This window comes from Theileria equi (assembly GCF_000342415.1).
Source record: "Theileria equi strain WA chromosome 4 map unlocalized gcontig_1105316255039, whole genome shotgun sequence".
NCBI classification, from domain to species: Eukaryota; Apicomplexa; class Aconoidasida; order Piroplasmida; family Theileriidae; genus Theileria; species Theileria equi.
Window position 1 is genome coordinate 752,851 of NW_004668229.1, and position 23,567 is coordinate 776,417.

At 43.2% G+C, this 23,567-nt stretch overlaps 12 protein-coding genes across 12 annotated transcripts; 9 read left to right on the top strand and 3 right to left on the bottom strand.

Moving 5' to 3' along the window:
• Window positions 1–44: 44 nt before the first annotated feature.
• BEWA_054780 (conserved hypothetical protein) lies at window positions 45–4,004 on the bottom strand (the record flags this gene model as incomplete). Its single annotated transcript, XM_004832816.1, has 1 exon — window positions 45–4,004. One exon carries the CDS (start codon window positions 4,002–4,004, stop codon window positions 45–47), a length of 3,960 nt encoding a protein of 1,319 aa, XP_004832873.1.
• Window positions 4,005–4,430: 426 nt separating this feature from the next.
• BEWA_054790 (conserved hypothetical protein) lies at window positions 4,431–6,391 on the top strand (the record flags this gene model as incomplete). Its single annotated transcript, XM_004832817.1, has 4 exons — window positions 4,431–4,686; window positions 4,724–4,875; window positions 4,914–4,999; window positions 5,035–6,391. 4 exons carry the CDS (start codon window positions 4,431–4,433, stop codon window positions 6,389–6,391), a joined length of 1,851 nt encoding a protein of 616 aa, XP_004832874.1.
• A 177-nt stretch (window positions 6,392–6,568) lies between these two features.
• BEWA_054800 (hypothetical protein) lies at window positions 6,569–8,188 on the top strand (the record flags this gene model as incomplete). Its single annotated transcript, XM_004832818.1, has 1 exon — window positions 6,569–8,188. The coding sequence occupies one exon, from the start codon at window positions 6,569–6,571 to the stop codon at window positions 8,186–8,188; it is 1,620 nt and encodes a 539-aa protein (XP_004832875.1).
• A 417-nt stretch (window positions 8,189–8,605) lies between these two features.
• BEWA_054810 (hypothetical protein) lies at window positions 8,606–10,380 on the top strand (the record flags this gene model as incomplete). Its single annotated transcript, XM_004832819.1, has 4 exons — window positions 8,606–9,719; window positions 9,773–9,977; window positions 10,101–10,175; window positions 10,212–10,380. The coding sequence occupies 4 exons, from the start codon at window positions 8,606–8,608 to the stop codon at window positions 10,378–10,380; spliced, it is 1,563 nt and encodes a 520-aa protein (XP_004832876.1).
• A 196-nt stretch (window positions 10,381–10,576) lies between these two features.
• BEWA_054820 (CobW/P47K family member protein) lies at window positions 10,577–12,102 on the top strand (the record flags this gene model as incomplete). Its single annotated transcript, XM_004832820.1, has 5 exons — window positions 10,577–10,815; window positions 10,849–10,893; window positions 10,943–11,045; window positions 11,134–11,843; window positions 11,880–12,102. 5 exons carry the CDS (start codon window positions 10,577–10,579, stop codon window positions 12,100–12,102), a joined length of 1,320 nt encoding a protein of 439 aa, XP_004832877.1.
• Window positions 12,090–13,606, bottom strand: BEWA_054830 (conserved hypothetical protein). Its single transcript, XM_004832821.1, has 2 exons — window positions 13,256–13,606; window positions 12,090–12,753 (listed from the first exon to the last, which is right to left on the bottom strand). The coding sequence occupies exons 1-2, from the start codon at window positions 13,508–13,510 to the stop codon at window positions 12,115–12,117; spliced, it is 894 nt and encodes a 297-aa protein (XP_004832878.1). The 5' UTR covers window positions 13,511–13,606; the 3' UTR covers window positions 12,090–12,114.
• A 657-nt stretch (window positions 13,607–14,263) lies between these two features.
• Window positions 14,264–15,075, top strand: BEWA_054840 (60S ribosomal protein L35a, putative; the record flags this gene model as incomplete). The annotated part of the gene is made up of 3 exons (XM_004832822.1): window positions 14,264–14,346; window positions 14,743–14,884; window positions 14,947–15,075. The coding sequence occupies 3 exons, from the start codon at window positions 14,264–14,266 to the stop codon at window positions 15,073–15,075; spliced, it is 354 nt and encodes a 117-aa protein (XP_004832879.1).
• A 198-nt stretch (window positions 15,076–15,273) lies between these two features.
• On the top strand, window positions 15,274–16,984 carry BEWA_054850 (conserved hypothetical protein; the record flags this gene model as incomplete). Its single annotated transcript, XM_004832823.1, has 1 exon — window positions 15,274–16,984. Exon 1 carries the CDS (start codon window positions 15,311–15,313, stop codon window positions 16,982–16,984), a length of 1,674 nt encoding a protein of 557 aa, XP_004832880.1. The 5' UTR covers window positions 15,274–15,310.
• Window positions 16,985–17,210: 226 nt separating this feature from the next.
• On the bottom strand, window positions 17,211–18,389 carry BEWA_054860 (hypothetical protein; the record flags this gene model as incomplete). Its single annotated transcript, XM_004832824.1, has 1 exon — window positions 17,211–18,389. One exon carries the CDS (start codon window positions 18,387–18,389, stop codon window positions 17,211–17,213), a length of 1,179 nt encoding a protein of 392 aa, XP_004832881.1.
• Window positions 18,390–18,541: 152 nt separating this feature from the next.
• Window positions 18,542–20,410, top strand: BEWA_054870 (reverse transcriptase domain containing protein; the record flags this gene model as incomplete). Its single annotated transcript, XM_004832825.1, has 1 exon — window positions 18,542–20,410. The coding sequence occupies one exon, from the start codon at window positions 18,542–18,544 to the stop codon at window positions 20,408–20,410; it is 1,869 nt and encodes a 622-aa protein (XP_004832882.1).
• Window positions 20,411–21,137: 727 nt separating this feature from the next.
• BEWA_054880 (hypothetical protein) lies at window positions 21,138–22,207 on the top strand (the record flags this gene model as incomplete). Its single annotated transcript, XM_004832826.1, has 1 exon — window positions 21,138–22,207. The coding sequence occupies one exon, from the start codon at window positions 21,138–21,140 to the stop codon at window positions 21,510–21,512; it is 375 nt and encodes a 124-aa protein (XP_004832883.1). The 3' UTR covers window positions 21,513–22,207.
• A 168-nt stretch (window positions 22,208–22,375) lies between these two features.
• BEWA_054890 (hypothetical protein) lies at window positions 22,376–23,248 on the top strand (the record flags this gene model as incomplete). The annotated part of the gene is made up of 2 exons (XM_004832827.1): window positions 22,376–22,402; window positions 22,460–23,248. 2 exons carry the CDS (start codon window positions 22,376–22,378, stop codon window positions 23,246–23,248), a joined length of 816 nt encoding a protein of 271 aa, XP_004832884.1.
• Window positions 23,249–23,567: the final 319 nt, after the last annotated feature.

A 23,567-nucleotide genomic window follows, 5' to 3' on the forward strand; every position in this document is an offset into this window, starting at 1 on the left:
GAAATTTTCCCTTCCGACGCTCACACCGATAAACATTAAAAACATTAATAATACGGAGGAACCGTAATGTACGGAGTGCGATTAACATATCCTTTTTCTTCTTCTCCTCTATACAAGGGTCCCTGTACTGCAAAATACCCATCGTCGTCATCATATTTATCGCTTACTCTTTCAGCATCGCGACGACGTGGTTGTTTATCGGTACTGCCATATCCTTCAATACGGCCGTACCCATCTACTACTACATGGCCATATTTGGCTACATTTGGTTTGTCTATAGTGCTATACTTGTCAATACTAGCCCCTCCATCCACATTAAAAATACTGTGCATCCTCCCAAACTTTTCATCAAGGACATCAGCGCCACTTCGGGTAGACAGGTATGTTTCATCACCGTGTGTAGACATGAGTGACAATGTGTGTTTAAGTCGCTCATTTTCCTTTTGCAGACTAGTATTCTGCATAATGAGTTCATACTGCTTGGCATAGAGTGCGTTTTTTTCATTTGATGATCTTATCATTTCCGTCTCAATTTGAACCTTTACATCATCCTCAAGGGAGTATAAATTGTCACGTTCAATTCTAAGCTGGTTCTTGAGTTTTTCATTTTCATTCATTAACATGCGTTCATTTTTGCTGGTCTTGTTGTAATTTTTTAATTTTACCTCTAAGTCCTTTATTTTTTCGTCCCTCTCATTGCAAGCCCGCATAAAGGATTTCTTGAGGCGTTCAATTTCCTTTTCGTTTCTTCTTTCACGATTTTGAGCCTCCTTGTCCTGGACCTCACACCTCTTGCATGGTTCACTTGCAATTTGCAACTTTTCAATCCCGTCCATAATGGCGGATAAAGTAGCTGGACGTTCAATAGAGAGGGCATCTACAATTTTTGCAAATTGACATGTCCTCTTGGCGAGCCTTGCCTTGGTTTTCAAAATGTTGGAGATGAGGAGCCTAGAAAGGTTTTTGCCAGATGCAGCCCTTTGACTTGCAAAGGTGCATCTTGCCCGCAAAAGTACAGTTTCCCTCTCCTGCTTCTTTTGTCTCACCATGGATTGGAATAGACGTGCGCAGAGTGTCATGTTCCTCCTCTTGACTTCCTTGAGATCTCCAGTGACTTTTCCGAGTTCCTTTTCTAGCTTTGTTCGTTCTCTATCAATCTGAACAAACTCAGTCTTGCTACGCTTCGACTCCTTTTCAACCCTGGCCAATTCATTTTCCACTTGAACAATTTCCATCTTTACCCGTTCAGTTTCCTTCTTCCATTTAATCTTGTGGGACTCTGCAACCTCTAGCTTTTCCTTTAGATCACCCGTCTTTATCACTTCCAGTTCCAGCTTCTTTTTAGTTTCAGCATTGGAGGTTTCCAGGGATTGGATCCTTTTCTTGAGCTGCACATCGCATTTCCCCAGAGACTCTACATCTCTCTTGAGTTCTGCATTTTTGGCATCTAATTTTGCAATTTTCCCCTTGAGCTCCTTTATAGTGCCCTTGGAATCGTCTAGTTTTGTCGTCAGTTCCGCATTTCTCCTCTCGAGCCCAGAATTTGTCTTTTCCAACCCTGCAAGTTTTCTCTGGAGCTCTGCATGTGCACTCTGCAGCTTGACATTCTCCTCCTTTAAAAGGCCATAGCCATTCTTTAGCTCCTCTAGCTCTGAAAAACCATTGGAGGACCTGAGAGACTCACACGCTCTTTCCATATCCAAGAGGGCCTTGTTGAGATCCCCATTCCTTTTTTCAAGGGATGAGTTTGAACGCTCTAGAGATTTCACATTCTTTTCCAGACTTTCATTCGTCTTTTCTAGAGCCTCGAAGCTCTTTTGAAGCTGACGTTTTGTTGCATTGGCGTTTGAGAGCTCGAGTTTTGCATCCTCCAATTTTTTCAGCAAGGCTCCATTATTACTCTCCAAGAGTTCAAGCTTGGAGCCTAGTCTAGATCCAGATCTTTCATGTTCTTCAATGCTCCTCGTAAGCTTTTCTATGCAAATCTTCATATTTTCCACCCTACACTCAAGTTCCAACTTTGCACGTTCCTCTGCTTCAAGCTCTGCAACTAGGCTAGATTTTTGCTCTTGCATTGCCTCAAGTTTATCCACAAGAGAATCAATTTTGGTGTGGAGGGATCGATTTTCCTGTTCAACCTCTGCAGTCCTTGTGTTTCCACTTGTCAAATTCTCAATCTTTTCTCTAGACTTGCTTAATTTTGTCCGTAGCTTTTCCTCCTTGTCCTCCATTTCCTCCAAGTCTCTCTGAGCTTGATCCAGTTTGGCGCACAAGTCTCTATTTTCCTCATCAAGTCTCTCAATTTTGGCCTGCATTTTGGCAGCTTGTTCCTGCAATTCTACATACTTTTCCGAATCCTCTTCTCCCTTTTTCAATAGAGAAGAAACCTGTGAATACTTTTCTTCCACATGTTTTAGCCTCTTCATTAACCTTGCATGTTCATTGAGGGAGGTTGCCAAGTTTTGCTCCTGTGCAGCGCTCTTGGCAATTTCCTCCTCCATTGACTGAATGGTCAAGTGAGCCTCCTTTAGCAACATTCTAGTCTCATTCAGCTCATGTTTAGTGGTAGATATATGATTCTCATGCTGACCAGCCATGTAGTCGAGTTCACGCAAGCAATCCCTCCTCATGTCATCCATTTCATCTTCACAATCATTCCTTACACTTTCCAATTCATACTCGTGCTCACTCTTTAAATTTTTAATCACATGTTCATGTTCGTTTTTCAGCGTTACAAGCTGACGCTCATGTTCACGCTTGAGAAGTTCAATTTGCTCATTTAGCTTGGAATTTCTAGTTTTATACTTTTGATTTGCCTGTTTCATGCGCAAGTTTTCCTCGGATACCCTCTTTAAATCCTCAACAAGCGTTTTATAGTCCTCGTTTCCCGTACTTTTGACATTATCGACAGATGGAACGTTTGTAGCATCATTAACCCCCGATACAACATCATCTTCTTGACCACCTTCACTGGTCTTGGAAAGGTCAAGGGGCCGATCTGTGGACTGAATAGTGGCCCGTATAGAATCCAGGGCAACAAAGCTTTGCCCAGCGTCATCCGTAGACATGTTACGAAGCCTGTCCAAATCAATGGAATGATCAATTACCCGATCTACACTCTTACCACAGTCTCTGGTACCCATTGCAGATTTTGTAACCTTGAGCCTGCATTCGCCAGGCTTGCTCATGCCCGAAGTTATGGATCTTGCAACGTTTCTGGGAACATCACCAAATAGACTCTTTGTTCCATTGGGTACTTGATAGACCGAGGGTGTTTGCATGAGCGGTCCGGGAGTCATACAACCCAGTCGATGAGGCATATTTATAGCGGAAGTGTCACCACTGCCTAGTGTTCCCAACTTGTAAAAGCTCAAGGAGAGCCTGTTAACATTGGCACCTTTGCGGTCCAAACACTTGAGAACGTGTTGATTAAGCTCAGTCAAATCCTTAATACTAGGAATTCCTTCACCAAGACCCACTCGTAAATTATAAGAGTCGATTATCCCGGTTGTATTATGTTCACTCAGCGGACCACCAAACTTTGTGGACGCTGTATCCTTCCTCAGCGAGTGTGATCTGCGCGCTAACGAGTAGTCGATTTTTCTCAAGACAATTTCCAGCGGCAGGTGAAAGGAGGAGAGTGACTTTTTAACGAGTTCCAAGAGAGGCGGTGACTGGAGGATATCCAGCAACTTGAACCTCCTGTCTATAGCTTTGTAGAGGGCAGATACAAACTCTTTTGCGACCGTAGCTTTAGCGAATACGAAAACCGACAAGACCTGACGTTCTTCTCCCTTTGTTCCGTAAATAAACAACTGTGGAAGTACCATTGTACCCTGAGCAAGTACAACGACCGAGCCCATCGGTTCAAATGCCACCAAATACGGCGCTTCGTCGCACACCTGGCCTCCGGAATGTGATGTTTTCCATGTCATGGGTCCATGGAGGATGGCGCGATACAATACCCTCTGAGACATTTTCGATTTGAGGGGTTTAGACTGCATTAGATTGAATGATATCAAACAGGTGGCCTAAGACTCTGTCCAAAGGCTCAAATCTTGTTTACATGAGAAATCCATAGTGTAGAAACTTTCCTGGCGGCTATGGAACTCCACTCGGCCCAGAGGGGTAGGTGCACACCTGTGCGATGCGATTTGTGGTCCTTGGCCAAAGTAGACGCAGGTTGTCCAGTGGATGGTTTCGAGAGTTTATCGCAAATGTACCCAAACGGCCAGTGTCTACAGCCCTTAGCGCTCCAGCGACTGTGTAGAGTTTATTTCCCGCTATACCTCGACCGAATACCAGCGACGGTGTTTCCGCAGTATTTTGTCGGTATGTGCTCGAAAACTGTAACTAGAGGCCGCCAGACGGGCCTCCGCTGGTGTGGCCGCCCCGAGAACTCCACCACCTCCCATTATTTATAACCAGAAATGCAGCAAAAGAAAACGAGACGAAGCAAATCCAGGAGCGACCCTCAGGGGCTGGACGACGCCTCGGCGTCAGAGGCGAGCACGAGGTCGAGCTCTAGGAGCAGCTCCAGGAAAGGCCAGAGAGCGGAAAATTCCGCGCCTATAAGCGCACCAGAGTCGGATTCTGACGCTTTTTTCGACTCTGATGAGGGAGAAGGAGATTTGAATCGCAGCGGAAACGTACCTCTGAAATGGTACGAGCAGGAGGACCATATCGGTAAGTTTTTCCATTTCCAGCCCAAATAAACCAACAGGATACACTGTGGAGGGAAAGAAGCTGATCAGGGAGCTCGATTCCACAGAAATCGGCAAGATGATCTTCAACTCTGAGAATCCAGACGCCTGGAGGACTGTCGTCGATCCCCGCAACAACAAGATGATAAGACTAACTGACGAGGACCTACAGGTTTGTCCCCCTCTCCGCTTGTCCATAGAATGTTGCAGATTATACGTCGAATCCGCAAGGGAATGTACCCCTCGGAGTCCTACAACCAGGAGGATCTTTACGTCGAGTTTGACAATGAGGACAGGTTTGTCTCCTTCTCATTATACACTCGCATTACAGCATACATCCGGTATCGTACCAGGCAGCTCCAAAGTCCCGCTTCCTTCCGTCAAAGTGGGAGGCTAAAAAGGTTGCCAGGCTGGTTAAACTCATTAGGAGTGGCAAGATTGTCATCAAGAAGGATGAAGCAGAGGAAGAGGATGAGCCCATTGAAGATATTTGGGGAGACGCAATTTACAATGTCAATCCGCAAACCGCCAAGAGAGATGAAAATCATGATATTGAGCCGCCAAAGATTGCTCTTCCTACACACAGCGAGTCCTATAATCCTCCTGAGGAGTACCTGCTAACTGAAGAGGAAAAGAAGGAATGGCTAGAAACGGCTCCAGAGGACCGCAAGGTGGACTATATACCCCAAAAACATGATTGCCTGAGAAGGGTTGGAGTCTATGAAAACCTCATTGTGGAGCGCTTCAGGCGTTGTCTGCAATTGTATCTTTGTCCACGCGCTATAAAACTCAAGATGAACGTTGACCCTGAATCGCTATACCCCAAACTTCCCAATGTAAACGAGTTGCGCCCGTTCCCTACAAAACAAAGTGTAGAATATAGACTAGGAGATTCAGCATATAAGCTCGCTGTTGATTGCACTGGTCGTTGGATTTCCGCTGTTGTGAATTCCAAAATTTACATTTGCGATATTTTGTCCGGAAGACCGTTCCACTGTATCAAAGCATTCAAGGATATACAGACCATTCTATGGCATCCAAAGTTGCCAGTTTTGATTGTTGCCAATGGATCAAAGGTTACCTGCTTAGCCATTGAATTGGCGAATATGAAACGAGATGAGACACTGGACCCAAAAAGACAGAATTTAGGAGACACTCCAAAATCGCTATACGAGCAGGCACTTGAACTATTAACATTCAAAGATGGCGCAAACCACTGGGAAGCTTGTGAAAAGGATGGGTTTACCGGACTTTGTATATCTCACAGCGGAACTGTAGAACACATTTCAGTTCATCAAGGAGGAAACTATATCGTAGCAACGTGTCCAGAGTGTGTAGAAGGCATAAATCAGTGCATTATCCATTGCATACCCAAGAAGGAATCCATGCGTGTTGGAAATAAGATTGCAAGCAACAAGATTAGACTAGCCATTTTCCATCCAACGGAACCAAAGATTTTAATCGCCTTTACAAAGAGTATACGCATGTATGACCTCAAGAGCGCACAAAAAACAAGTACAAAGGATGGAAGCAAGTTGGGTGATGGTAAAAAGTTTAGTGGAATAGAGTTACCGATTTCAATGGATATGAACTTTAACAGTTCGTTCCTTGTAGCATCGGATGAAGATGCAAAGGTATCGCTATTTGACACAGAAATTGGCACGTTTGCGTACAAGACATTTAGGTAAGTGGATTTGTATGAATCAAGTGTGGTCGTCGTTATAACTGTTCCGTGGATACTCTCTCTGATGGTGAGCTAGTTGTGAGGGAAAATGAATGTATGGAAAGGATAGTGTCAAAAATAACAATGGTTAATCGAGGATGAGTGAGAATCTGGGAACTAACAACGTCCTAGAGAACCCAGGATGGCTGCCCAATATGGTGTAATCATTGACATACAGAAGAATACTGATTATGGATATGCTACCAAGACGTATGGTCATAATGGCCAACAGGTTAGGCTAGACAAGTCTGAGGATCCTCTTGGCTTCATAAAACTCACACATACTTCAGCTAATGGAAGACCTGGAATTCCTTTTACTGTTAATAAGATTCAATATGGGTCTTCTGATACTAAGGACCATACAGCAAAACTAGGAATATACTATGGTGAAAACATTAAACATCTAGCAGTGTGGTACTGGTTCGAAGACGGTGGTATGAATAAACCTCTTTTGGTAGAGGTAGAGAAGGAAGGTGGGACGTTTGTTTATAGCTCTAACAAGGGAGATGAGAGTACTATTGAATGGAGTCCATTTAATAATAATTCTCAACCACTTTCCGGTGAGCCCCTTGAGCAGGAACTAGACGACCTTAATTGCCAACTTAATGAAGCAGTTACCATGGATCTTACCAAAAAATCATCTAAGAAACATGCCAGTAGTAGAAATAATACATATTGTTGCGGTTACCATGAAAAGAATGAAGGTGGTAAAATCTCCGTTACTGAGGATAAAGTTTTCTGTGCACAAAAGGGTCATAACTCAAGCTCTGCTTCATACTACAAACACTTCATTAATAGTCCTGGTTTTAAACTAGCTGCTATCAAGTACTACAATTATCGTAGCACTAATACTCCAAGAAAGAGGATAACTACTTCTAGGCTAAATTTTCCCATAAGTGTCTACGCATTTTACTCTTCGAAGGAAAAACCAGCATTAATATATATAGATGACGGTAAACAAAACAATATCAAGGGATGGTATAGGAGCAATAGACATGGTGATGAGCAATCATGGCTAAAAAGTAATAAACAACTTAAGGGTATAAAACCGAATACTTTTAAGAATCTCACTTGTCAACAATGGACCACCCTTAGAGAAGTACTTAAGAAGCGTGGTGTAAACCTATTGGCCTGTACTCAAGATGTCAATAAACAGCCAGACTCACAAAGACAAGCTGAAGTAGATCCTCAGCAAGAACTAGGACAAACTGTAGACCAAGAAGAGGGGGAAGAAGAAGATTCTGAGGAGGGTGAACTCCTTGATGAGGGAGATGAGGATGAAGATGCTGAAGATGGACCTCCTGCTCTTAATTCTAGTGATAAAGCCAGTAGTAGAGATTATGCCAAGATTGACGAGGTTAAAGTTCAAGTTAGAGATACCCTTAGTGATATAGGTTCAATCCTCTCAGATGGGCTCTTATATGCGGTATTAAATCTCTTTTCTTATGATTATTCTGGATCTCAAGCTAAAGAAGGTCTTTATGGAGCTCCTGGAGAAACTACTGGACCCGATCCTGTTGGTGGAGAATCTTCTGAACCTACTTCTGGAAGTGCTTTTACATATACCAGAACTCAACAACTTCAAGGAGGCCATCCTGATGATGGAACTACTTCTCCTGTTATTGGCAGTAGTCTTCTTACTGGCAGTTCCGCACTAGCTGGATACTTCTTTGCTGGAACTGCAGGATCCGGTGCAGCTGGTCTCGCGGGATGGAAACTCTATAATAAGTTTAAAGGAGATCCCTGGGTTCGGCAAATATGATGATTGTCTATGGACCTTGTATGTTCTAGGAAAGACTAAAAGCACAACCAGCACCAAATATGGTCCTCACAGAACATATATAAACTGTAGGTCTCCTTTTCATTCCCTGGACTAGTCTGTCTACTCCTTACAAATCTTTCAAGATTTATTTTGAGATTGTTACCTTGTTGATATGAATGGGTACTGAGTAGTTGGTCTAATGGAGTACTACTATGGATAGATGGGAATAATAAGAATGTACCATATTGAGTATGCATAGACTCTTGGAGCTCATTCCTTCCATCCTCACCATCTCTTTGCTCACACCAGTTGAGACATTAATGGAGTACTACTATGGAATAATGAGGGGAGGATATTATGGAGTTAGAGATAATGTGAGAGAAACTAGTGTAATATACTAGTGAGCTAAGATGTAGTATGACCCAGGAAAAAACTGTTACTATAGACATTAGTTACTATCCTGGAAGTGCTGGAGGTCAAGTCAAACAAGATGAGAATGGAGGATATTTCTACAATAGTAATGGTGGAATAGTTCTTCTAACGGATGACTGGTATCCTGATTTAGAAGGAACTTATATAAAGTTAACACACACTCCAGAATCAGGAAATATCCAAAGCATTATACACAATGCAAAACCTCTTTCTAAATTTGAGGGTATAGATAAATATTCAAGTGTCTCTGTCTTTTACTGGGCTCTTGATTATCAGTTTCAAAATCCCCTACTAATTCAACTTGGTAGCGGAAATGCGTATTACGTCACTGAAGGTGGAGATAGTTGGACTAAGGATTCTAGTACACCTAGTGATCTCAGGGAGAAACTTAACAAGCAGAACTGTGAAAGGAACCAGGCCCATATTGTAGACATTTCACAGAAGCCCGGTAGTAGCCGAAACACTTATTACTATTGTCCCAGCTGTACTACTCCAACAAAAATTGATGTATCATATATCATTTCCACTTCCTATACACCTTCTACTTATTCTAGATCATTCTCCATCACTAGTTTCAAGAATACCGACGTTTGGCAAGCTGGACTTCCATCTCTAAATGGTATACAAACTGTCAAAGTATACTGGAACAGGTCTGGAACACCCATCCTAATTGGCGCTCAGTTACAAGATAGATGGGTGCAAAAATTCTTCAGAAAAAACGCCGGTGATGTAAAATCCTGGATTGAAGTCTCTACTGGCCAAAATGATCTTCCTAACGGACAAACTCCTCAAATTACTCCAGATTTATATAAACCGTCTGGTGTAACATACACTGATGGAGTTGTAAAGATTACCGTGCGAAACAGTCACATAGGTAATGGTTATTACAGATGCCAGCATTCTCTTTGTGGTGGACCATTTACAGTTGAGAGTGTTAAGCATAATAATGCTCCGCTTACTGGTGTATCCTCTCGAGACACTCTTGACAGTGTTTCAGCCTATTACTTTGGAAGTGATCTTTCACTTGACAATATTCTCCTGGTTGAACTGCGACTAAAGGGTGGTACCACATTTAAGTACTTTTGCAAAACAGCTAAAGGTGTGGATACATGGTCAAACTATCCTATAACTGAAGAAACTACTAGACTACAGGGGAAAATCTACTAGATAAGCTTGGTGAGCTTAAGAATATACAATTTCCTGCTAGTCCACCGGACATTGGTCAAAAGATACTTGGTTTCATTAGAGATCACCACGGTCAAATTGCTGGTCTAGGAGGCTTAGCTGCAGTAGGAACTGTTATTGGTCTATTAAAGAAGTTTTGGGGTACCATAGCGACAATCCTCATTACTTCCGTGTAATAGGATACTCCCATCTAGAATATTCTCTTGTTGGTATACTGGAATAATCCACTTGCACAACCACAGAGCAAACAACTTCACCATACATTTCCATCATTCACTCTCATACCAACATTCAGCTTTGACAATGACAAGATCGTAAAGGTCGAGTTCCACAAAAAGCTCCCTCTTTTGCTGGTTGCATCTCACAGCGGGTAAGTTTTGCGTCCGGCCCATTATATTCCCCGCAGGACCGTTCGTTGTCTTCATGTTAGTGTTCCGGAGGATCTATCAAAGGATCCGCTAATAGTCCCGCTTAGGGATCTCAAGACGAAGGAGAAGCTGCTAGATGCCACGTGGCATCACACGGAGCCGTGGCTTTATACTACATGCAGCAAGGGAGCCCTAATGTGGGCCTAATTGGGGCATTCCTGGTCCTGTCTGTAACGCATCCAGGGGTCTCTGGGTGCAGTTCTAACTGGTTCTGACTAATGTTAACCATCCATTTCGCATACATGTTGCATCTATCAATAGGCGAGTGTGTACACGTCTGTAACTGGGCTGATCCAGTCGTCTCTGTGTGACGTCTCCCCAAAGTCCCCTCAAATTAAATAAGATGTTGGTAGAATCCAAGAACGTAGAGCAACACATTGCAGCTTCCATTGCCTCGGGAGCCTCAGGCAGCACAAAGGCCAACGTTTTGCTCAAGAGTTACAAAAATTTGCTCCAAAAGTACCAGTGCCTGGCTGTCGACTATTACAAAAAGGATACCGAATCGAAAAACACAATCAATCAGCTGCTGAAGCACGTAGACCACCTGAACCAGGAGAACCAGCGGCTTATGGTCGAAAATCGGTAAGTTCAGCGCTCCAGCCACAAACTCTACAGACTACTCAACGAAAACAACCTGGAGGCGATGGTAAAGCTGCAAAAGTACGTCACAAACGATGAAGATGTCGCCAGGAATCAACAGTGTCTAAAGGTCTGGAGTATTCGACGTTGAGCTCGTCCAAGAGCTGTTCAAGGCCATGACTGAGACCAAGATACCAGTGACAATCGTCACTGGCTTCCTAGGGACCGGTAAAGTTGGTTTTCCAGTCCGTGCATGCACTTTGTTTCCCCCAGTAGCGGCGCCGCTACTGCGCCTCCTGCACCCGTTACACACCCGTTCAGACGACGTTTATAAAGAGGCTGTGTGGCATATCACCAAAGAAGATTGGCGTAATCCAAAACGAGTTTTCCAGCGAGATGGGAATCGAGAGACCAGCGCTGTTGCAGAGCGGAGCAGAGCTCTATGAGCTGCCAAACGGATGCATTTGCTGTAGCACAAAGGACGGGCTTGTCACTGCCGTGGAGTCAGTGCTCCAGTACGGAATCGAGTGGATTGTAATCGAGGCTGCAGGGACTGCAGACCCAGTCGTACTCGCGGGAAACTTTTGGCTCGACTACGCGCTCGAATCTCCACTCGTCCTCGACGGAGTCATTTGTATCACAGACGCTACGGTTCTGAAAACTCTTGCCTCTCCATCCAGTGGAGAAATACATGAGCTGCTCATCAAACAGCTCTCTGTAGCGGACCTAATCATCGTCAACAAGACGGACATTCATCCGCTGGAGGCAAAACTAGAAGAAAATCTGCAAATCCTAAACGAGTGCAAAATCATTAGTGCAGTAAATGGAGTTGTGGACCTGGACTCAGTCTCTAATCTCAACATGTTCGATCTCTCCAAACTCCTCAGGGCTACCCCTACAACACACGAACACGGGCACAGTCAAAAATCGGCACTCGAAAGTGTACTGGTAAAATCAAAGCAGATACACTCGCTAACCCACATCAACGACGCCATCTCGTCACTCCTGTGGGACCAAGACAACATCTACAGGCATGCATGCAGCTATGCTTAAACATAATTGTGCAGATGCAAGGGTATTTTCAGTGCTAAAAGAGATTGTGAAATGATTGATGCCAAGGATGGTACAAACGGAACCTTTGAACTGCAAGGAGTCGGCAAGGTGTTTGAAATCACACCCATTCATGCAGACGTCCAAGAGAACAAGTTCCTATTCATCGGTCACAATATCAACAAGGATCATATCCATAACCTTTTGACTTCTTATTCATACACATCAACCAAAACTTAGTGAATCGCAAACTTAGCTAGTGAGATTAAGCTTGAGACCGTACTTGAGATCTGGCTCAGAAGCAAGCTTCTTGGCGTCAAAGTCTACACCGAAAACGAGACCAACGGTGCCATTGAGTTTTTGGCCATAAGCCACAGATACCCTGGCGTTATTGTCGCACTTGGCCTTGAGGAAGGAGCCGAGTGGATGGTCAAGGGGGGTCAAATGCCACAAACCACCAAAGCTCAAGGCAGTGGTGCCCTCCTTGACACTATGATCAAAGGCAACAGAAAGTGAAGTGGGTGCCTTCAATCCCTCATTGGTTACGTGAGCGTTACCAAGAACCTTCTCAACAAGCTGGTCGCAGGAACCAGCAAGTCTGAGAGCAAAGAGGAAGGTGTTGCCCTCCAAAACGCGCTTGTAGGAGGTACCGAGAGTAAAGTTGATCTTCTCGAGCTTCTTTCCAACAACCTCTGCGCCAACAGTGCAGTTCTTGGCTGGGCCAAAGTGGAAGAGGGAGAATACGTTGTAAGAGAGAGCAAGAGGAGAAACCTCGGCGCGAGAGCTCACAAGATCGCTAACGTGCTCAGATGTGACGAGCAAAGAGTGCTTGTTCTTGGCGCCATCGTGTGTGTACCTTGAACCGACCTTGAGCTTGGGGCAGAAGGGGGACTGTATGATGTGAATGTAATGCATGCAAGTGAATGTGAACTATGAATGGAGCGAAGCGAAAGGGTCCCGAAGGATGAGGAATGCAAACCACAGAGTAGTGAGCATAATGTGAGCTATGGAATAGCGAACGGGCGACCTCTTGGAGTCTAAGGAAGGGAGTAACACGAGCTGTAAAACAGCGAGTTACAATGCTAAATGGAGTCTGCCCAAACACAAGGCTTGAGATATTCTGACATCATGACTAACTCCTCCATCTACCAATGAATACGCAGGCTCCTCTACTGGCGTATATTCGCCGTAACTACCTAGTCTTCGACGTCGGTAGGTCACCTGTTTCAGTACTCCTTACAGTAGTACTTTCACAGTGAGAATCCTACTGATAGAAAGAGCTCCCAGAGGTCGCCATCCCTCATTCTTTGGGAGATAGCAGTCGTACCTACTGACGTAGGATACTCCTACCAGCTCATCCATTCGCTTCGCTCATGTATTCGCATAAACTTACGTGTCCGAAAACGTCAAAAGAGTGAACGCCAGCAGAGTTGAGCTTGAGTTCAGTGTCAAAGTTAAAGACGTTGTGCTTGACAGTGGCAACGCCGGAGAGTTTCTCAGCCTTGGAGAGCAAAACGCTGTTGTTTAGTTCCAACTTTGGTCCCTTGGCTACATGCTCAACTTCCCAAACGTTGCCGTGAGGAAAGTCCTTGGTGAAGAGGTCCAAGCTGGGACCGCAGAGCAATTTGTCGAACTTGAGGGGGGCCATTTCTACCAAATGCGCAAAAGATTGAAAAGAAAGTCAGAGGAAACAAAAAACTATCGGAAAGATGAACAATCAGACAGAGAATAAAAGTGACTGTGCGGGAATTAGCCACACATTCCAACGTGACGTCACACAGAGGGCTCCCTCCCCGTCGAGGGACCGGTCCCCTCGGCTCCTCAACACACCAGGCACAGCATGCGAGGGTCAAGAGGAACTAAATGAGCGCTATGGTCCTCGTATGAAACGACGACGACACACATGCAGGGTCCGCTATGCCGATTTTTGCGGCGCAAATTCGATTATAAATAAAGTGAGTGGCGTGAAATTTAAAGGAAAAGGGGGTTGGAAGGAAAATGGAGAGAAAAGAATCGCTGTGGATCATGTTTAGACGAGACCTCGAGAGGTGCACTAGTCGTACCCTGAAAATATCCAATCTGGTAAATTGTGGAATATTAGACAAATGGAGAGCATTCTCGGTATTCATCAAACTGACGGTGAGCAAGAATCACGGCCGCTGGACCGAGTGGGGTGGGCAAGTCCAGGCCCTCAGTCTTTATTATCATTTCAACGTCGTAATTTATCAGGTAAGTTGCGTTTGTGGTACATGATGCATTGTTTACGGCTATCGAAAGATTGGGCGCTGAATGGCGGCTATGAGGCGCCAGTAGGGCCAATACGGCGGTCACTCAACGTCTCGGTCAAATTTATGCCAAAATTTGAGCAAATACACACGATCCTACAGATTTTTAAAGCAAAATGTCTGGAGATTTAAAGAAATCGCCCGCCAAGAAGGAACCCGTGCGCCTATACTCTAGAGCCGTCTTTCTAGGATACAAGAGGTTTGTTTAATGTTGTCTTGAGCAAGGCGAAAGATGGGTCCCAAAGAATGAGGGATGGCGACCTCTGGGAGCTCTTTCTATCAGTAGGATTCTCACTGTGAAAGTACTACTGTAAGGAGTACTGAAACAGGTGACCTACCGACGTCGAAGACTAGGTAGTTACGGCGAATATACGCCAGTAGAGGAGCCTGCGTATTCATTGGTAGATGGAGGAGTTAGTCATGATGTCAGAATATCTCAAGCCTTGTGTTTGGGCAGACTCCATTTAGCATTGTAACTCGCTGTTTTACAGCTCGTGTTACTCCCTTCCTTAGGCTCCAAGAGGTCGCCCGTTCGCTATTCCATAGCTCACATTCATTCCGCTATGCTCCATTCGCATAATACACACCCATTTAGGTCTGTGGTTAACCAGGACCAAAAGTCCAGCTTGCTCAAGTTGGAGGGTGTCAGCACTCGCGAGGAGACCTCCTTTTACTTGGGCAAGAAGGTCGCCTATGTATACAAGGGCAAGACCCTCAAGAACGGAAAGCGCGTCAGGGTAAGTGAATCCTCCTTCCATGCTTCATATACCTTCCCATTCACTACATGGCACATTCATAGGTAATTTGGGGAAAGATCCGCAGACCACACGGTAACGCTGGTGTAGTCCGTGCCTCCTTCAGGAAGAATCTTCCTCCTTCTGCCATGGGCCGCAAGGTCAGAGTCTTCCTTTACCCATCTAACATCTAATCTTTGACGTACCCGCTAGTTATTCCTCGCCCTATGTCTGGACGCCTGCTGTATGCTTCACTTTTATTCCTCGTTTTTTTAGGCGCTGTAGCAATGCACTTTATGATTTTGATGCGATATATGCGTTGCGTCTCAGGTGTGTAGCATGAAGACCAAGAGGCTGCTCTCGCGCCGTGCGAGCAGAGATTCTTCCCTCGCGAGCGCTTTGGACTCGATTTCAAACATCGACACGGACATGACGAACGAATATTCAGTCACAAGGTGGAATATTGACGAAATGGAGAGGAAATACCCAAACAATCCCCTGATGAGCAGACATCTCCTCCATAAAAACGCGATATACAAAATGTGCCAAGTCTATGACACGCTAAACAGATCATTCAAGGACATTCTAATCGTAGACACGTGCAGGACGCTGCAGATTGACATTGACGAGTACAAAACGTCCTCCCTCAACCTACTCACACACCTCCCCAAGCCGTACGAAATGAGTACGATGGATTCGAGCCCAAATTTGTGGTCTGACCTGTTTCACACGGAAGTCTCGATGCTCTGCAACACCAAGCTACTCGACGAGAGCATTGAAATTGCGAATAAACTCAAGAAGTGGGCGCTCAAAATGGTCAAGAATGGAATGACAGTTGAAGATACAATGCACTCGAGCGTAGATTCATTCGACGGGCCCATACATGACATCAACTGCATAGAGACGATGGAGTTTACAATCGCACATGTGCTCAACAATGTCTACGTTTACAACGCAAGACTTTCAGACGCACCAAGGGAGCAGCGAGAGTATTACGACTACGTAACTAGAAGCCTATTCTACATTAAAGAAGAACAACTGCTTACGAGGGTGGATGCTGTGGAGAAGGAACGTGGAAATGTCCTACTCTTTCTCAGACAATTGAGCAAAATCTTTGACATTGACAAGTGTACACACAACCTTGCCATTCTATACTTTGACACATACATTACAAGATCAATCAACGAAGGGTCAATAACGGCCCTAGAGTTAGACTACAAAACGTTACTAAAAATCGCAACAGCAGCCTATCTACTAGCAGCTGCATTGAGGGAGCATTGGATCGATATTTCCAGAGATACGTATCTGGAACACGCTGTAAACAGATCTCTCAACGCATTCCAGGCCCATGATGTCGTAATGGTTCAGTTGGACATTCTGCAAACTATGCCAAAGGGATTTACAAACATCTATGTCACTATGGAATATGGTCTATTCTACCTTGCTAACATTAGAGGAGCAGCAAACTGGCCACAAGAATCTGGAGATTCGTCATCAAGCGTATATGGGCTCTCAAATACACGTTCTATAGACACAGAATACTTGGATACACCCACTTTTGATGTCGACAATACAGGATGTCTAGACTACCTTCTCCTCAACACAGCCTTTTCATACATTGTAGAAAACGGATCATTCATCTGGCTCTACCAGTGTTTAAGCAGATGGGATGATGTGTATATCGCTAAAAACTGGAACAGGTTTACTCCGCCAAGCCGAGCCGCTGCGGTGCTCATATTCCACCTCTTTGTCAACTTTTACAATATAGACCCAGAGGTGCATCTTGAGTGGTGTAGAAGGTTCTCATTCAAGATATTTAGAATGTATTACGACTGTGACCTGGCACTCTGGTACAAGGTATTTAAGGACAGGATTGCCATTTTCCTCAGAAATATTGAACAATCATCACAACGATTGCATGAAATGGCAACCCTCTTTAAGTTGGCATCACACAAATTCAGAGCTGCAGAAGCACTCTTGTATGTATTTTGGACAAGGAGCATATTGCCCATCTGGGAGTTTGGATATCAACTCCAAGATCTCGATCTGGAAGGAGCAAAAAATAAACTCTCAAATATCATGGACATAATAATTGAAACTTGATTTTCTTAACTTATTTCCAGGATGTTTATATGACATTTTAATGTGCATGCGTTGTGCAATTTAGTCCTTTATTCACAAGTCATAAGAGGTACCATTGTCCACATTCTGCATGTCTATGGAAATTTTAGTCAAATAAATATTGTATGTCACTACAAGATAAAGACTAAGTGAGAATACCATGTTCATTACATTTTAAATAGTCATTCTATTCTACAATTAAAATGTTTTAGTGTGATTCACTGGGTTGATTAGTGGTACTAGAGTTTGAAGTAGATGGATTAGGAGATTCCTGAGAAGATTCTACAGAAGGTTGATTAGTAACACCATTCCTCATTTCATGAAGCTTCTTTAAAAAATCATTCTGCTCCATATTCTTCCACGATTCAGTACCATTCTTCTCAAAATACTTGACATTGAACTTATCTCCAGTCGTAATAGTTACGTCTAGAAGTAGGGAGTCGTCCTTTCCATACATATTCCCTCCTGTACATTTTTCATCTCCAGTGGCAGTCCAAACAGTAGCTCCAGCATAAACAACAGAAGTAACAGAGCTATTCTTTGGCATGAATCCCCTGTAATTTACTCCATTACTACCACCTTTTACAATATCTACATTGGACTCATCAGGGTTAGCAAGATCAAGGACGCATGGAACAGTAGGTTTAGGAGCGCCTGCTTGGGAAGTAATAGAGGAAGTAGTATTTGCGAGAGGTGGAGTAGAAGGTGATGCGTTTACCTGTGGTTGAGTAGGAGACTTAGGAGGAGTCTGTCCATTTGTCTGTACTGGAGATGGAGCATCTCCTGATTTGGCCTGAGTTCCTTGTTTAGCGACTTGCAGGGGAGGTTGAACAGGCTTTTGTAGCTGACCAACTGAAGCCACCTGTTTTGATGCCTCTTGCAGTTCAGTAACATCTTTTGGAGATGTGCCCTTGAGATGCTTTTTAGAGTATTCAGTATGAGTTGGTTCAGGTTCATTCTCCTTTACCTCATTCTCTTTAGGAGTCATCTCTTCCTCAGGTTGAGCCTCTTCAGCATGCTCAGTATGATTAGAAGGTAAAGTCTCTAAATGAGCATGTTCTTCAGGTTTAAGATCTTCATTGGACTGGGTATCCGAGACATTGCTTTGCTCTTTATCTTCCTGAGTGAATTGTGCTGAATCAGATACTCCTGTGGTATTATTATCCTCTACTGTTTTTAATGTAGAATCTGCAATTTCTTGTGTAGCTTCCTTCATCATTTCATTCGCTCTATCACTAAATCCGTCTGTGGAAACTTCATTAGATGGTCCATCGGTAGAACTCTCAGATGAATCTACATTCTCATCCGGTTTGCAAGAGTCAACAGGATTTTGGTCTGATGACATGGAATTCGCTTCCTCTAAAGCTACATTTTCTGAAAACATCATGGCTCGATATTAGAAAGGCATTCGATTCGATAGACCATAAATATTTACATGCCGTACTAGATCACCTGAATATCCCAGATTGGATTACTAACTTTATAAAGCATATCACTAGTGGATGGACAATAGACGTTAGATGTGGGAAAGAACCTATAATGGTGGAAAAGGTAACGAGAGGAATCCTTCAAGGAGACTCGTTATCACCGCTACTATTCGTACTATGCATGGATCCCCTGAGTAAAATCCTACATTCAGTTTACCCAACGGTAAAAGGAAAGATTGGAGAAAAACAGGAACATGGCTTGAACCACCTACTATTCATGGATGATATTAAACTATTCGCTGAAACTGACGAAATCCTAAAGAAAATGACGGACGAAGTCAAAATGTTCTGCGAAGCCTCAGGATTGGAAATAAACAGAGAAAAGTCGGCTACAAACTCGCCTCTCTGTGAAGACACTGCAGTATTACTGGAAGGATCTGCAATGTACAAATACCTGGGTATAATGGAAGACAGATCAAGCATCCCATCGTTGGAGTCATGGGAAAAAATCCGAGCCGAAATTTTGGCAAGGGTTGAAAAATTAGCAAAAACCAAGCTGAACGGGAGAAACATGTTCAAGGCAATAAATATGTTTGCTTTGTCCCTCCTGAACTACTACACTGGATTGCTAAGACTTTTACCGGATGATTTTGAGGCATTAGACTTGGACATCCGCAAAATATTGGTCAAACATAGGATACATTACCTAAACGCATCCCCTGAAAGACTCTACCTTAAAAGAGACCAATGTGGACGGGGACTAGCATCAGCAACCTTTAGATCTGAAAAGATGTTGCTAACTTTTTGGGACACCTTGAGAAAAGGCAGTGAGACATCCACACGTCGAGCATTGATTATGCAAATCGAAAATGAAGACCTCACCCATATGTCACGCATAGAGGGATTTGTTAGACGCAAATACGAAAACGTCAACAATGGAGGACTACGTATCGGAGATGACAATATCAATGAGATGCAAAGGAGAAGTCTGTTCCACTCACTCTCACAAAAGAGATGTCACCCTATATTCTTTAAACAACTGAATGGAGACAACCTAATTGATAGGAAGGAATCTGCACTTTGGCTAACACATGGAAACATCTCAGCTCGAGACGAAGCAGCCTACTGCGCTCTCCAAGACAGAAACATCTTCATGGGAAACTATGACAAATGCAAACACTGCAAAGGAGCAACAGCTACTGTAGACCACCTGGCCACATGCTGTGAACGTAAACTAGCCTTTGATTACACCAGACGACACAACGAAGTTCTGAAATGTGTATCTCTCCACCTGTGCCGCATGTTCAATCTAATAAAAAGAAAGAAAATAAAAGGATATGTGATGCAGGAGACAGTTACTGACGGCACAAATGAACTTAGGATCGATACTGCTGTTAAGACGGACGCCAGGATAACGAACAATAGACCTGATATCCAACTCTACGACAGGAGAAATAAAAGGATATTTATAGTCGAAGTCGGAATCACGTGTCCAACTAAGGTTTCAGATACGGAATATTATAAACAAAGGAAATACGATGTCCTTGCAAAAGAACTAAGCTGCATCCATAATATGCCAGCATGCACCGTTCCAATAGTATACTCTTGGGATGGACTGGTCACAAAATACCACGCAAAGCACCTAGAGAAAATCGCGGTGCCCATAAAAATCAGAGCCTACATGCAGACTAGAGTACTACGTACCACCTTAGATTCGGTAACTCATGATCGAAGAAGAGGAGTTGAAGAAAGAGAACCAGAAGAAAAGCTGGAAGACATCTTCGAAAGGTTCCTCGGAAACCTCGACAAAGAGGAAAAACCTCTTGAAGAGGAAGAAGTGGAAAACGAACTCGAATTCTCTCGCGACCGAGTAATAAGGATCAGGAAGAAAATAAAACGTAGAAGAACCGCTGCTTCTAGAAGGTCTGAAGGCCCCCAAAACCTACGGAAAATCCGTAGGATCTACAAGGGTAGAAACTAATAACACACATATAACACAACCCCTACACCTAGGGCAGGCTAATTAGTTTAACTTGGCATATGCACGGACTCTCCACCAGTTAGTTGAACATTGTACGGATAAATAGTTTAATCTAGAGAATAATTATAACTTGTTGCATGGACAACAGACATCTATCATTTAACGATGGATATATTTCGCGTTTGCAAGGAGATTTTAGACTTTAGAGACCTCCTTGGTGGACCTGCTACTGGTGATGTTACTTCTGAAGTTGGTGAAGGTACTAAAAAACAAACTACTCTACCTTTAAATCCATTTAAGACTCCTCTACGGTAAATTATAGCATTTAAAGCGGTAATTCTAAAGGAAACCAATGGAACCGTTTGGTGCAACAGCGACATTCTTTGGGAGGCCATAAATCACATTTTACAACCAGCATCTCAATAAATGGTTTTAAATGATGACTAGTAACCATAAAAAATAAAAGTTTCGCTCTAGAGCACAATTTGGAGTCCGTAGGCCGTGCATGCAGAATGGTTATGGGAACCTCCATCTCGTTACCCTGTACAAAAATGTTCATAGCGTTCCAAATGGAAGAACCTTTAAGTTATATAGATGATAAGAATGATGGAATGAGTACATAATGACCTATAGAGAACAATAAAAATATCCCTCGGTACAAAAAGTTTACACTCGTTGCGCATCCTTTGCCTCCATTGTACATACATAATAGCATCAATACAAACAAATGGCAGACAATTTGTGGATAAACAATAGGAGAAAACTTCGAATAGGTAGATGGTACAACTCTGACTCTGGAGTTGATCCAGGAGAAGAGACACATTTTTCCTGGGATTTCAGACTGGGTTTATGCATCAGCAGATTATTAAGTCCGATATATGGCCGTTGGAATGGGCGGTATTTATGCTTTATACTCTTCCTATCACAGAGTTGTTCGGCTTGTACCGTGTGCCTGTATACCAGACAGGCTAGGAACATTTACTCTGCAAACCGCATAGTTGCGACAATTACACTAATTAATCTACCCTGGGTGTATGTCATTCCACATTACCCATGTAGACACTACAGTTTCCTGTGGGTTTTGAGAATCTTCAGACCTTAGAGTAGACTCTTTAGAGGTTGAATTCTCATAGTGAGTTGTGAGAGATTTTTTCCTTCTTCTCATCACCAAGTAATACCTGGAGACTCTCATGCTGGTATGTTATTAGTCACAATACTCCCTGTCTTGTTAGGTCTTTATAGATTCATAGGCATGGTCGATGGAACAGGTTGAGAATCTACCTCCCATTCTCCCGAGTAGTAAAACATTCTTCCTTCTAATCAGTACTTAAGTTAGTGCTTCCCAGGGAATCTGTAGATTGTTACCGTCTTCCTTGTGTCCAAGGTGTCCTCTATATGCAAAGGCACTCTTGGTAAACAAGTCAAGGAAGAAGATATTCTCCATCCATATTCAAAGCCAGGGAACTTTAATGTTAGTAGCTAACTCATCAAGTTTCTTCTGTAGTAGTTCCATGGTTATCGATATCTGTCTTAGTAGCAGTGTCTACTTTTCATAATCTTCTGTATTCTGAACTTGTCTCAGTCTGTGTAGAGAATCTAAGGTCCCTGGGAATGGAAGAGTCAGAGTCCATTTTGTATCTGTGCCCTTTGTTTGTCTAGACCTATAGTCTTTTGTCACGCCTATTGTGTATTGTCTACATTCATCTCTGCACATTGCTCATCTAGGATCCACCCATAGAACAACCCTCTGCTCATACTGGTTAATAGATTTTATAGATAGAACAATTGTTTTACAGTGGAAAGGAGATGTACAGGATATTCTATTCTCTTCTTCCTATGGGGTACACATTAGTATCTATTCTTCCTTCCGTCTAGTAGCTATTCTATGAAGGGAACATAAAAGGGAAAATCTCTTGTAATTTGTAATAATCACTTGGTGTCTTGAGAGGGTGGTAGCTGGGGGAGATGAAGACACTGGCGGTGCTGTGGGCGGTATGTCTAGTAAGATTGTGTAGCGCAGGTTGTTGTGGAGGATGTACTACATCTCAGCATTCTGTAGAGTCTCCTAGTAAAGAATCTTCAGTTACTGGGTCAGCTGAACAACCTGTCACTATTACTCCCATTACACTTGACCTTTCTAGAGTAGATCAATCAAATCTCGAATATTTCGAGTATACACATGATGACAACCTAACTCAACTCATAGTTCCAAAGAAGGGCGTAACAGTCGCAAAGATCGTTAGAGGTGGTGATACTGTATGGACTCCTGAAGAGAATGAGAAATTTGGATATGTAGATGCATATCTCAACAAGGATAAGAAGCCTGAACTCATTCTTGTAGTAACTACTTCATCTGGCGCTTCTAAGGAAACTTATCTTGAACTAAAGAATGGTCGATGGGAATCTTGCAATAATATTGAGGAGAGGATGAAGGGTTTAAGAACCTCTGCAGATTACATTTCAACATTTGACATTGATCTTGCATCAACTAGTGATACTGACAAGTGTACAATCTTTGAGGTAGATCTCTTGGGAGTTACTACCAAGCATTTATTTCCAAAGCCTGGTCTTGTTGCCACCCAAGTAAAAGATGGTGATGAGGAACTGTGGAGTACTTCGGATCGTTCCAATCGTTGTCTTTCTTGTCTTGTTTATAAAAATGGAACTGAAGAGATTCTGGAGATTACAGTCGTAGAAAATCTATCAAGGAGATGGAAATTCTTTGAGAGGAGTGGCGAAGCATGGAAGAGTATCACATGGAATGACTTCTTCAAGAAGCTAAAGATTGTGGCAGGGTCTAATAGTCCACCTCATAATCCATCTACTCCATCTCAGTAGTGACTCCTCAAGGATACTCCCCCTATGGATATAATGCAGTACCATAACTCTATGTCTCTCTTACACTTATAGGCAAAATGATGGGCGATTAGTAACTTTGCATTGCATACTCATTATTCAGGGAAGGTCTCAATCTTTTGTAAAAACTGAGTGATTGCTATGAATCTAAATAAAGTAATATATCTTTTCATATAAACATACCAATCTCTCAATGTCTTAAAACTGAAATTTAAAGTCCAAATAAGAGACTCTGAACGAACAAAAGGAAATGTCCACTTTAGAGACATTTCCGATAAATTTAGGCTTACACACTTAGATA